Source organism: Netta rufina, assembly GCF_964035555.1.
Source record: "Netta rufina genome assembly, chromosome: 3".
Classification (NCBI taxonomy): Eukaryota; Metazoa; Chordata; class Aves; order Anseriformes; family Anatidae; genus Netta; species Netta rufina.
In genome coordinates this window covers 15,342,340-15,355,835 of record NC_140125.1, presented here as the reverse complement: position 1 = coordinate 15,355,835, position 13,496 = coordinate 15,342,340, and the positions used below count along the sequence as shown (strand labels likewise).

Genomic DNA, 13,496 nt, shown 5'->3' with positions numbered 1-13,496 from the left:
TGAAGGGAATTATGCTGAGGGGAGAAAGAAAGAAGTAATGATGGAATTAAATGAGTGGTATCGAGGCTTGTTTCTGGTCTCCCTCTCCTGAAGCTGGGCCCTGATTCAAAACTCGTTCCGTGTATTCAGCTCCTTCGCATGTTCTTGAGCACTAACCTGCAGTTGAACTAGAAGTTTAATAAATGGGCATATTGATGGCTCCCTGAATTCACAGTTTGCTTCTCCAGGAAAGATCTAATCTTCAAGAAGGATGTTGAAGATTACACAGGACAAGTCTTCACTCAGTGCAAACTGACTTAGCCCAGTGAACTCCAAGTGATTTGTGGTGTCGTGGGACATAAGCACTGTGTCAGCAAGCTCTTGCTGCTCAGAGCTTCAAATTGCTGTGTGACATGAATAACTGGACCTACACAGAGGGAAACAGGGGCAAGTAGCTGAAGGACAGAGCTTTAATGCACTGGTTTCCTACCCAGTGCTTTTTTTCTTTATTTTTCCCCCCCCCTCATCAAAGCAAAGCAATGTTTTGTCCTGGAATTTGAAGGAAAATAGGGAGGTGGCCTTGGGAGTAGTTTAAATGAGTACTTTTGGAGAAGAAACACATTTTTCCCTAAGGAGCCAACAGTGGGTTCAAGAGACACCCTTGAAAATTATGGAGAACTAAGGAGTTGGTCCCCCTTCTGCTGTTTGCATCAAGAAAACATTACCCAAACCTGGCAAACAGACGTTATTTGGTTGCCTGTGTGTTTTCAAGCCCAGAACTGGAGTGCTGGGCTGTAGTGCCTGCAGGCTTCTTGCTCTGTACAGACTGTGCTGGGCACAGCGGGATTCCTGGGCAGATAATGCTGCTTGATGCTGAAGTGGCCGTGGCATGCCTGTAATGACTGCCTCAAGGCTTGCTTAACCACTCTCTATTTTTGTAGTGCAGTGCAGCCACGGCAAATAAGGCCTGCCTGTTGTCGAGTGATTTCCTAATAGGTAAAGAACTGCTGGGTTGGAGTCCTGAAGCTTAGCGGACAGTAGCTAAGTGGAATACTTTGACCTGACAGAAAATGGTTCAGGATGACTGGAAAGAAAATATCAAATGTCAGTGCGGTGAACTAATTCCACGCCAAGCTGCCTCACTTCTCTTTATTCTGTCCCCTCTGATGTTAGAGCTCCCTGGCTTTCAAAAAGAGGAAGTGTTGAAGTCGTAATTTCGGTCAACTCTCCAAATGAGACTGCCTGTTTGATCAGGAAGGAGCTGTTTCAAACATCTCCCTGGCAATTTAGCTTGTTAATTCTTAAAGGTTTTGTCTCCTCCAAGAGATCTCAGAATAATTTGTAGATTTTGTTCGAGTTCCAGCCTCTGGATTGATGTGAACGTATGCAAATCCTGCTACTTCTTATATTGTGTTTGCTTCTGGCTGCCAGTTTCGCAGAGGAAAACCGGAAAATTTAACCCTGATTTATGACTGATATATTTTAAAAAGAATAATAATGAAAATGCAGATATAAAAAGCTTTTAGATTGTGTTGCCTTTAAAACCTGCGATATTTCAGAGGTAATGTCCTAGCTTTGGGGAGCATAATTACTCATTTTTCAACATCTGAGGCTTGCTATCTTGTTGCTTAGAGACAGAAAAAAATGTTGTCCCCTTTGCCAGCCCTGCTTTCCACCCTGAGTGCCTTGCAGAGATTAGAGCTGGTTTTCCAGCCCTGGAGGAACCAGCGCGGGGCTGGGCTAAATGGAATTATCATTAGATAAATGCAGATAGTGGGTTGGAATGGAGGTAGCTAGATAACGTCCAAGGGACTGCAATACCGATGATTATTTTGGGAAGTGCGGCCGAATTCTCTAAGTCTGTGCCCAGAGTTAGGAACAAGTTAGGAACAGCGAAAGCTGAGAGCAGAAGACAAAATCCCCCACGCTTAAGTGTATGATAGCCTTTTCATAAATAAATAAATAAGTAAACACACATAAATAAATGCCCCCGTGTTTTTTTTCCATACTATTAAAGCAAACCTGGGAGCGTGGCCCATAGCAACACAACCTACTGATGTGTGCCATCACAAAGGGGGCACTTTCACCTGCCATTTCACTTGTTGGTGCCTTTATAAGCACGATGTTACAAATCTTACCCTTGAATTAAAGTGGGGACCTTGGCTGGAGGCTAAAGAACATTTATGTGAAAGGTTTTCTGGAAATATGGACGTATTCTAATAGCTACAGTTTCACAGACAAAGCTTTCCTGTTTCAGAAATTTAATTTTGAGTGGTAGAGAATGAAGAAAATGTGAACTAATTTATTACTGAATGCTTGTGAAAGACTTAATACCCATAAAACCAGCGGTGTGCCACAGACGATGCAGGAGATCCTGTGGTGGGTCTCGGCACGTTTCCTTGCAAAGCTATGCCAAAGCCCCTTAATCCTGGTGTTAATTATTTTGGTGGGAGGCATTTGCTGAGCAAAGAACTGCCACTGTGTCAAGTTTGTGCACTGAGCTTTGTGAGGAGGCCAAAACGTCCAGCTAGGTCCATCGGTTGTGGTGGAAGTCTTGTGATTTTAAGTGAAAGGCCTGACACACGTTGCTCTTTCTACAGAAGCCAGCCCTGCAGCTTCCACTGCCTCTAACAGTACTTACAGGGCTGGCATGGGTTTTCTGGGCACTTGAGACCTCCTTTTTTTTTTTTTTTTTCTTGCAATTCCCTGCACCCTTGTCAAGTTCCTCTTCAAATTTTGTCCTGTTGGTGTTTTCCAGCTCTGTGTCACTGGCTGCTGGCATTCCCCCTCCTTGCTCGGATGACTGGAGCAAACCAACGCACAGACAATAGAAGCAGTCTTGCTCACCCTCAAATAACCATTGTCTTGTCTGAATAAAGGCCTCACTCTGAAAGTGAGCCTCTCTGTGCTTGGGCTTCCTGAAACCTGGAGGATGGCTGGCTATAAATGCGGGATGCAACAGGGCCTGAAGATTAAGCTGTGGGGCCTTTCTAGGTATTATTTTTTTAATGGTAACACATGCAGTACTCTTCCTTATGTGTAACAACACCTACTCTTCAGGCAGGCCATGTGGTATTTCGGAGTGGGCCGGTCCCTTTGCTGGATGCATGTGTATAGAACAGCACGTGCATGGCTGGCTGGGTGAATTTTGGGGTTGCTCACAATCTCACTTCCCTCTTGGGGAAACCCAAGTGGCCGCGTAGCCCCGTTTGATAGGGGTGACCGCCTGGTTCTGCTGGCGAGCTGCTTTGACTTCCTAAGGATTTCTGTGTTGCCATTGTTAAAACATTACACGTGTCCCTCCCTTCCCTTCCCAGTGGTTTAAATCCTACAGGAACAGTATAGAAGAGCGCTTAAGTCCTTTCTAATGAGAAGCAGCCAGGACTCATGCTGGCAGGCCAGCCCCTTGAGAACAGGCTGTTCTCTGCTCTCTGGTGTTCCACAGACCAGAGTTTTGCTTCCTTATACCAAAAAAAACCTGTAACCAGGAAGAATTTGCTCTTCTCAAATACTGAGTGAGCAGAAACCATAACCACTTCAAGCTCTGAGCAGAGGTCATACATACATGGGGTCTGCGAACGCAGCCAGGCCGTGCACCATCGGTGGTGTGTCCTCTAACGAGAAATGCAGTCACTCGGTGCCACGACCATTGTCTCTGCAAAAATCCAACAACAAACAAACAAAAAAAGAAATCCTGTGGCAGAGGTGGCGTCTGTCTGCACAGAACCACGAGGCCCAAGACGGGGTCTGGCATCTGGCTGCAGACCTGAGGTTCTGCATGGCCCTTCGGTTTGTGTGAGTGTTAGGGGGCTCTGCCTTGCTCCCCATGAAGGTCCTTGGTCATAAATATGCATAAATATGCATTTATGTATTCAAGAGGGGATGTCCCCAGATTTGTGCCATCTAGTGCTAAGCCCTTGGCCCGTGAAACCCTAGGGCACGATCTCCAGTCTTTGCAGGCCTCTGCACTTCGTTCCTCTGCTGTGTGCAGGCTGGGGACCTGGAGGAACAGCCTTTCTTTATGGCCCGGCTCCTCCACTAAGCCAAATTCTGCTGACACGCTTGACAGTCTCACTCCAGCATAAGAGCCTCCTGCTGGAAGAGATGGGAGTGGACAGTGCAACACACCCAAGCAGGCTGGAGGGCCAGCTTCTGGATAGCACGCAATCATATCCTTCATTTTAGGCTTATTTTTAGCCCTCTGAAGTCACTGGTACTCTTCAGGGGCTTAACTTAAACACATGGTTTATGCTTCTGGTTGGATTGGAGAGAACTAATTTTCTTGGTAAACTCTGAAGCTTACCAAGGGAAAGAAAAGGGGAAGAAAACAAAATCTACTATAAATTAACAAATACAAATCTAAAGCAGGCAACCTATTTCTCCTGTAGGCTGTCATGAACAAATACAGAAGAAAAGGGGATGGATGAATTACTCTCAGCAAATACAAGCTGTCAAAGACACCAGGTTGCATAAAATCTCTGATGATTATTTTGAATATATGCTATCACTGTACCAGCATTTATGTTTTTCACAATAAAGAAGGATGATGGTGTAGGTGTTTATTTATTTATTTATTTTTTCTTCTAATGTCCCAAACGCACCAGTACTTCACTGAAATCAGCAATCACTACCAATAATGTGGCTTCACTGCTTCTTTTGCACAATCTGACCATAACTGATTGCTTGCAGATACCTGAAATGCAGCTTTTCTGCTGGCAATTGCTTTATTTACTGCTTGCCCATGAAATAATAATGCCGTCAGGCAGATTAACATCAGCAATTACTTAGCAGATGTTTGTATGCAAATACCTATTTCTTAGAAGCAGATTATCTTCTGCGTTGCATAAGAGAAAGGGATTCACATCAGGCAATGCTGATGTGAGCTGCCTGGGACTTGGAGAGAGAGGTGGGTAGCTCCCCCCACCTTCCCTCCATCTCACAGGAATCAAGAATATGTGTACATGAAGAAGAGATGTGGCCAACATCCCAGTTCCTTGAGGACTTGCAAGTCAGCTGCCAAGATTTCAGAGACCCCCTCTGGAAGCTGAGAGAGAAGGCAGGGCCACAATTTTCCTCGTGTGGACAAGTCATGGCATTTCCTCCATTAGTCTCTTAAAAAAAAAGAAATTATGAAATGCTTCTGTGTACCAGCAGCAGGGAGTGGGCAGAGGTGGTCATCGCCTCTAAGGAAGGCAGAGGCTCCCTACGTCGCCCAGCATGATGGAGATGGGTTCATCCCCATAAGCACAAGGCACTCTTCAGCAGCAATGGCTTTGCATTTGCCACTGAATCACTCTCAGCCCCGTCTCATAAACTGCTGACTGCCTTGCTCAAGGGGCTTTCAGTCTCTGAAAGATACCCTTTTATGAAACATCTCCCATCCATTACCCTGTGAGAGTTACGCAGCACGGTGGGAGGAGACGGGGGAACCATGCCAGCACCCCACTCGTCAGGGCTCTAGATCCACTGAGCAGGATGCAAAGCACTGGCCGCAGCATAGGCTTGGCCAGCACTTTTTGCTGATCCCGATGTTATGAGGAATTTAAACCAGATTTTAGTGTTTGAGCACGCTTTTCTTACTGTTCCTGCCACTATCGCAGTAATTACCCTCTCGTGAGGGTCACTCAGAGTTCACTTCTACAGAGAAACTATTATTTTTGATTATAGGACTGGCTGCTTTTTCAAACATCCTTGTCTAACTGTACTTTGAAAGATACGCCACAGTGTTTCAGAGCTTTTCAGTTAGATACTGGGTAGGCATCTACAATTGTTCCTTCGGATGTTAAAAGAGAGATAGGGATGTCCTCAACAGCAAGGGCAAGGAATGTAGCAGTTGTTCGGAGTGTGCCTGGTGCCCTAAAAACCTCAGCAGTCCTGAGTGGACTGTGTGGAAACATCGACAAAAAGAAAGATGAAAATATCTTGGATATTGCACAATTTATGCTGAACCAACTGTGTGGTCTGATGCAAGAGGACAAGGAAACTCTGTTTTTCTGTTTTCTGGTAATAGTGACAGCACACGGTATCAAAAACTTTTCCAATATTACATCAGGAGTCTCCTGCTTCTTCGTATATTCCTTAAATTACTGTCTCCTAGGGTAATCTGATTATTGGAAAATTTATGTGTTATTTATTAAAAACAAAACAAAACAAAAAACAAATAAGCTTGTGATAGACAAAAGTGGTGGCACCCTTCAGAAACAGAAGGACAAGTGCAGCTTTATTTCATGAACTAGGTCCCCTTTATTCATTGGTTGTAAAACATCATTTTTTTGCCAATTCTTTTTTCTCGGAATTGCTTTGGTTGAAGTCCTGATTTTCTAAGGCTTGGACTAGCAACCATAAACAGATGCAGCTTGCTGCTGGCTCACAAGCAGGGCCAGGTCGAGAGAACAACCACCCTCAAAGCCTCTGGTCCAGGAGAACCAGGACCTGCAAAGGGCAAGCTTCCCTTTGCAATCTGCATAGTGGTGTCAGAGGACTCTGTCAGGCACCCTTTTGCAGAATAAATATTAGCGCATCTGTTAGGAAAGACAAAGAGAAACCCTGGCACAAAAGAAACTCCATGAGCTGACACTTCTGACCAAAGCCCAGCTCTGCTTTCTGCAATTATATGTGTTCAACAGAGTGTGGTGTCAATGACCAGGGAAGAGGACAACTTGATGTCAACCAACAGGCCGACTGTGATTCTGTGGACAGGCATCTGTGGTGCCAAAGCAGAGGTGAGAGGGAATGAAGCTGTGTTGTCCTGGACGTTGCACAACTTCTGCTTGCAGAAATAACGTTGAGGTCTTTGGGACTGTGCTGTGAGCTGACATACCGCCTTGAAGTATTGAAGGGAGGGCTGCTGTAACTCAGAAGGACACAGGCCAAGTATGTCTTTGTGTGATATTTTAACTCCAACGAAGTGGCTTCAGCAGGGCCAAGACTTTGCTTGCTTGTTTGGTAAAGCATTTAGCTTTTAACTAGAGCCGTTCCTCCCTGCCTCTCCCCTGATCCAGCCTGGATCCAAGGCCAATGAGGGAAAAGACAAATTGGAGACAGATTCCTGCAGCCTTTTAGCAGCTCTGGCTCATGCCCTGATACCCATGTTCCAGTCCCTCTCCAACACACTGTACAGCTTCAGTGTTGCTCCTGTCTTTCTTTAGTAGTAAAAACTGACATAATGTCCGGTGGCTGTAGCATTAGTTGCACAGCCTGTTGCCAGCTGTGGGGGCTTTTCCTGTGGTAATTCTCAAGCTGGATATTGCTGGCACTCGCAGGCTACAAACAACTTTTCCAGTCAGTGCATAAGTCCCTTCCTTTTCATTATGGGGGGTGTTGCAGATAATCAGACGTAAAACATCACCCTCTCTTAGCACAACGACCGCACAAAGCCTTAAATCTCACTTGAGCTATTTCTCTAGAGCTATACTAGGTCCTGTCTTGCCAAACTTAGGGTTCCTGACAGGAGGGAAAGACAGTCTTGTGGTTATGAGATGACACTAGAAATTAAGTGATCTGTCTGGGAAGCCAACCCTGCCACCGATGCCCCTCTGACCTTAGGCATTTAATGTAGATGAGGTAACACCAATGCTGTGGAGGCAGATATAGGAAATGACACATGGTGTTTTGTGCTGGAAGCCATATTTGTAACTTAAAATGCTCTGTGGTTTTGTTTTCCCTCCACAGTAGAGGGGAATGAGTGCTAGAATAACCCATGAAGAGGCAGAGCCTGGAAAAATCTCCAAGTTCCCGGACCCATGTGGGAAAACAGCCTCCTCCATCCGTACCTGAAAGGAGGGCTGTGGGCAGTGTAATTCCAGATAGGACAGGGCTGCTTCAGCATTGCTCCTGCTGTGCCAAGCTCCCACCTACATCCTGTCCTCTCTCAAGGGAGAGGGGCATAGGTGTGTTTCCATGAACAAGATGGTGTTTCCACAAACAAGATGGTTTTAGGGCAGAGGCAAAAACATCCTTAGCTTTTCCCCAGTAGAGAAATTTCATGGGTTATTGAAACCCTCTCCTCCTCAAACACTGACTTTTTTTGAGGAGAAAACAGAGCAGCACAGTGAAACAGTAAGGCTCTCCAGGTTCTGTCTACAGGCCCTTGGCAGCTCCCATGAGAGGAGAGAATAACACATGCCAGGCACGTGTGATGCTGTCACACAACAGAATTATGTACGGAGGGAGAGGTGGCACTGACAAAGCTCCAAGTAGCAGACATCTGCCTGCCCTGCTCCAAACTCTCTTAGGACCCACAGAGGCTCCTCAATCCTAAGTGGTGACTATTTGGCTGGTCTGGGGCTTTAAAAGAAGAATGTTTCCTTGCATACTCTTTACTGCAGTAACTTAGATGTATTTGTTCTCTCTCTAAATGCCTGTTCCTCTTCTGAGTCTTGCTGAGCTGAGGGACACATTGGCTCTGTCCCTGATGAACAACAGCCCGATTTACACAGCGCTGACTGTGCATTAAGGTGACTCCAGGCCCTCTGGGTCTGGCACTCATGCTACTTGTTGCAGCACCTGTGGGCACGCCAGGAACTGCTACCCAGCCCAGAGCTTACAACAGCTGGCAGTCTGGTGAGTAACCTTCATCCTGCTAGCAATCGTGGCCTTCAGTCAACACCTTCACTGATGTTTGGCATGGGGAAAATACAAAAGCCCGAGCTGTGCTCTGGGTCCAGCTGAGCCCTGTGCTATTGCACATTCACTCTGCCTTTCCAGGAATGCCACCAATGGCAAGATGTGGCAGTACTCAGCATGAGGCCCCAGACTCACTAGATGTTAAAATCTGCCTTCCTTGGAAAAGAAAACAGCTTGGGGCAGCTCGCAGCTAGCAGGCGGCGTGCATTCCTCGCCTGCCCGCTGTCTTTGTGGGAAGCGGGCGCCAGCCTCGGGCACGGTTACGGAGGGACACCACAACCCCAAAAAACATCCCCCGACTCTTATTTTCGGTGACACGGGGGAGAACCGGCTGGCGAAACCCCACACGAGCCCCCGCTGGGTGCCTCCCGGGCCGGGGAGGAGCGGGGAGGGCCGGGGCCGCGTCCCGCCCAGCCCCGGCGGCCTTAAAATGGCGGCGGCGGCGGCGGGGCCGGGGTAGGGCGAAGGCATGGCGGGCGTTCGGGCTTTGGTGGCGCTGCTGGCAGCCGCCCTGCTGCTGGCCCAAGCCGTCCTGGGCAGCGAGGAGCGCGGGCGGCTCCTGGGGGCTCCCGAGGATGTTGCGGAGAACAATAAGGGCTTGCAGCAAGCCCTGCAGTTCGCCATGGCGCAGTACAACAGGGCGAGCAACGACAAGTACTCCAGCAGGGTGGTGCGGGTCATCAGCGCCAAGCGGCAGGTGGGTGCCACAGAAGCAGATTTCTTGTTTTTAAAGCCCTGTCTTGGGGCTCCTACGTCTGAATGCCGGGGTTGAAATTACAGGATAAGTTAATAACTTCCTTATATCGTGGATGAGCTAACATGCATCTTCCTTCACTGATGAAGGAGGCTATGGCACAACTTGTTTACATGGATTTTGTTCCCTGTTTTTCAAAGGACCTCAAGTGTTTCTTCTGTGAAGGTTGCCACATGCTGCTGTCTGTAACTCTTGGTTCTGGCTACAGGAATGTGACAACAAAGCTATCTTTCTGTCAGGGCCCTCTGTTTGGAGAGCTTTTGCGTATGTGTTGTGAATAAAGCTGTTTCTGCCCCTTGTCTTGTTGCAGCTTGTGTCTGGACTCAAGTACACCATAGAAGTGGAGATTGGCCGGACAACTTGCACAAAGGCAGAAGCTGATCCCCAGAGCTGCGCTCTTCATGACACTCCGGAGATGGCTAAGGTAGGCTTCAGAACAGGGTGTGTTGTTCCCTGGGTTCTTGATGCCTTTTCTCCAGCTGGTGTGCCGCGGAGAGGTATGGGCAGTGTCACCTGTCGGCCTCTAAGAAAATCAGATGTCAGTCTTTTAGGCTGCATGAGATGATGCCACCCTTGTAGGACTTGTCTTGCCAGATCTTCCTGACAGAGGAAGCCAGGCCTCTTACAGCATATTTACATGGAGACCTGAGGCTGTGGTACACAGGAGCATGCCTCAATCCTCTGAGAGTGCTCATGGCTCTGATCTCAGGGATACGCAGAGGAAACTGCCAAGCAGGGGTTGCTTACAGGTCTCCTGGCGCTCAGTCTGGTGCCCTGAGAATCCATACCCTTTTCTGCTCCTTTTATCCCGTGCTGATGGGACAGTTTGACTTAATGCCCTTTCATGAGGGACTCCCATTACTGTGGATTGTGCTATGGGCTAAGCAGCGGTAACAACTGACAGATTACCCCTGTTCTCCAAATAGCCACCAAGCTGAGTTGCACAGCAGCCTTGTATCACAATGCTATTTAAGCAATAATTTAGCTTTTCAGGTGAGAGCACTGATTCATCTACCTTATTTTGGTCAGTGCTTGGTCTTGTTTTCTATTTCATTGCTGGTATTAATCAGGGATAGGTTGTACTTTGCATGAATGTGCAACTTATGCCTGCATGTATGAGAACTGTCACTACACACGAATAATCCACTAAGCACCAGTGACAGAGCTGCAATAATTAGACAAGCATGCACAAACAGATTGATTAGCTGTGTGGGCGTACTTGCCTGTACATGAGAGCTGCTGTTGAAGTACTGCCCAGGCTGAAAGGCTTCTGCCAGTGGGAACTAGTATATGACTGGGATAAGCAAGTAACTTGATCTTCAGAAATGCTGACTGCTTGGCTTCTGTGTTAGTATTTGAGAGCAATGATTGGTCCTGAGCAAGTACTAACCGGAGCAGTGTTCCAGAATACTTGCCAGGGGAGTGCAAATGCAGAGAGCCAGAAGTGGTATATGTTCGAGGATCACATTATAGGGTAAATCTGTATAAAGTGATAGCAAAGGACACTGTTATATGCTTTTGAACTGATGATTGCTTTTTTTCCTCTCTCCTTAGTACACCACTTGCAACTTTGTAGTGTACACTATTCCTTGGCTAAACCAAATTAAACTACTGAAAAGTAGCTGCGAGTAAGCTTCCTTGGCTCCAGCAGAGACCAGCAACCAGCATTAAAAAAGTAATAACATTGAGATGGGATGCATCAATACCTTTTAACTCAAATACTTCTGTGTGTGTTATGCAAGTAAAACTATGTAACCTTCCTCTAAAGCACAGTAGGATCTCAACTCTGTTTTTCCTCATTGTAATTATACTTCTGGTGTAGCTGTTTGTTTTCTCAATTTTCCCAATAAAGTAATTCCAGCATCAAAACTCTGAGGAAAAAGTTGGTGTCCCTGTGAAGTGACTACTGTAAACATTAAAACATAATGCCATGTTGCTGTGATGTGTGGTTGTCTTTGTAATGGGTTGCTCGCCTCTTGGAGGGTGGGGGTGCCTTTATTTGTCACCCAGTCTCCTGTCCCCAAAGGCTGGGGTGAGAAGGAATGTGGGGTCCTAATTACAGGAGGTAAGTCATGTCTCCTATCCAGCTTTGAGTAAGGGACAAAGGTCAGTAGCTGTTCTGACAGAAGAAATGTTCTGGTTTTGGAAACACTGGGGTTTGCAACACTGTGTTTTGGGAAGGTTAACTGGAACTCATGGTGTGTGGGAAATCTCATTCTGTTTAACTTCTACATCAGCTGCATGGGCTTATGTAGCTGTGCTGTGTAAGAACTAACTGCTCTGTCCTTTTACACTGCATTTGAGGTCTCTTGTAAACCTCTGCTTCCTCTGGCGTGGCATCTTCACAAGTTACCCTGCTGTATCCCTGGTGTTTCTGGAACAGAATTGCTGAGTAGAAAGCCTGAGGGCCTTCCTTGTAGTCTAAGCAGTAACATGGCCAACTTCATTTATAGCCTTTATTGTGGCCAGTAGAGCTGGAGGAACAGCTGATTCCACTTTCATTTGCAAACCTGTGGGTGCAGGGAAGCCTGGAAGGTGGTGAATGAGAAGCCTGGCTTGTGGGGAGGCAGAACTGTAGTCTGGCGGTGTATTAAGCAGGGAGAGTTTGAATCATGTCTAACTAGGGCAAATACTTTTAAATCAGCAGGTTGAGAGGATCGGTGCCTAAGAACTATTAAGAGAACTGGCTGAGGTGTTTCCTGTTAAATTAAGTTGTACTGCAGGGGAACACAGGATACTGTGCCTGCATTGAAAAGGATGGATGAGGTGACCCTGATACCAGTAGCCTACTTAGGCTTGAGGATAGTCTAGTGCAAAAACAATAGGAATGTTAATAAGTGGTGATGAGTGAGTAACTGGTAAGTAAGAATCATTATCAGCAAGTCTTATATAGGTGGTTTTATAGCAAATAGATCATGGACACAAAACCTCTGGGGATGGATATTCCCCAGAAGCAACCCTCTAAATCCAAGCATGTGTGTAACCTGGTGGGGTCTTTTCGCTCAATCAAGCACATTGCTGCTGGTTTTGGTGTGTAAGACACTGTGTTTGGAGTTGGTGCAAGTGTCACAGGGAAAGACAGCTCTAGATCTAGGAAAAAAAATACTTGTTCAATGTCTTGTGACGTCAAGCAAAAGAAGCTTTCCTGAGCAGGTGGTAAGTGAGAAAGGAGAACAAAAAAGGGGGGATTTTGTTTTTAACTTTGTGGAAGGTTGGAAAGAAGGAGCAGGATATCCTTGAAAGAAATTTCATCTTGATGTGGTAGAGGAAGCTGCCAGGTTAAGGGGAGTTGTGGGAGTGAGTGAACTCCAGTTTTTAACTCCAAAGAGGACTTTTGCAAAGAGCTGATTTTTGGGCAGGGATGGGGATGGTGGTGGTGTCCTTCCTGTACCCAAATAGGGGCCTCTGAGAAAGCTGGAGAGGGACAACATCTCAGGGAGTGTAGTGACAGGACAAAGAGTAATGCGGGCAATTACAGGCCTGTCAGTCTGTCCTTGGGGTCAGGTGCTCCTGGGGAGGTCCTGGAGCAGATCATGCTGAGCGTCATGGCACAGCACATCCAGGACACCCCGGGGATCAGCCCCAGTGAGCAGGGGTGCATGAAAGGCAGATCCTGCCTTGCTAAGCTGATACCATTCCATGGCAAGATGAGACACAGTGTATGACAGAAGGGCTGTAGCTGCTGTCTCATTGGGCTTTTGGAAGGCATTCAGTGTTTTTTCTTACAAAGTTTTCCAGGAGAACCTGGCTGTTCATGGCTTGGACAAATGTCCTATTCACTGGTTAAAAAAAAAAAAAAAAAAACACAAAAAAAAAAACAGCAAATGCCAAAAAACTAGATCTAATTTAAGCACCTTCCTCTGGGCTATGTTACTTCCCATTTGCAATGGGTTAAGAGCATTAGTGTAGCCCACCTTAGCAGTGCCTGTACCTGCAGACTCATACTCAAATGAGCTTTCTATCTCCTAGCTCTGCAAAGCAGAGCCGGGACACAGAGTTGTGGAAAGCCACTGTTTTTTTGAGCCTGTGGGCATTGTTGGTGTGCCACTGGCACACTCAGCTGAAGATAACGGGGGTGTATCCTTGTCAGCATGAGCAAGCAGAGGTATTGATCCCAGCCAGCCAGGTGGGCAGCATT

General features: G+C 46.7%; 1 protein-coding gene across 1 annotated transcript; it reads left to right on the top strand.

Moving 5' to 3' along the window:
- The first annotated feature begins 9,019 nt into the window (after positions 1-9,019).
- Positions 9,020-11,293, top strand: LOC311207777 (cystatin-like). Its single transcript, XM_084284042.1, has 3 exons — positions 9,020-9,301; positions 9,669-9,782; positions 10,913-11,293. Exons 1-3 carry the CDS (start codon positions 9,074-9,076, stop codon positions 10,988-10,990), a joined length of 420 nt encoding a protein of 139 aa, XP_084140168.1. The 5' UTR covers positions 9,020-9,073; the 3' UTR covers positions 10,991-11,293.
- The last annotated feature ends 2,203 nt before the right edge of the window (positions 11,294-13,496 follow it).

Bases quoted from the DNA above. Each gene is read 5' to 3' on its own strand.
- LOC311207777 (XM_084284042.1), top strand. From the start codon at position 9,074: ATGGCGGGCGTTCGGGCTTTGGTGGCGCTGCTGGCAGCCGCCCTGCTG. The intron at 9,302-9,668 runs GTGGGTGCCACA...GTCTTGTTGCAG, and splicing joins TCATCAGCGCCAAGCGGCAG to CTTGTGTCTGGACTCAAGTA. The intron at 9,783-10,912 runs GTAGGCTTCAGA...CTCTCTCCTTAG, and splicing joins ACACTCCGGAGATGGCTAAG to TACACCACTTGCAACTTTGT.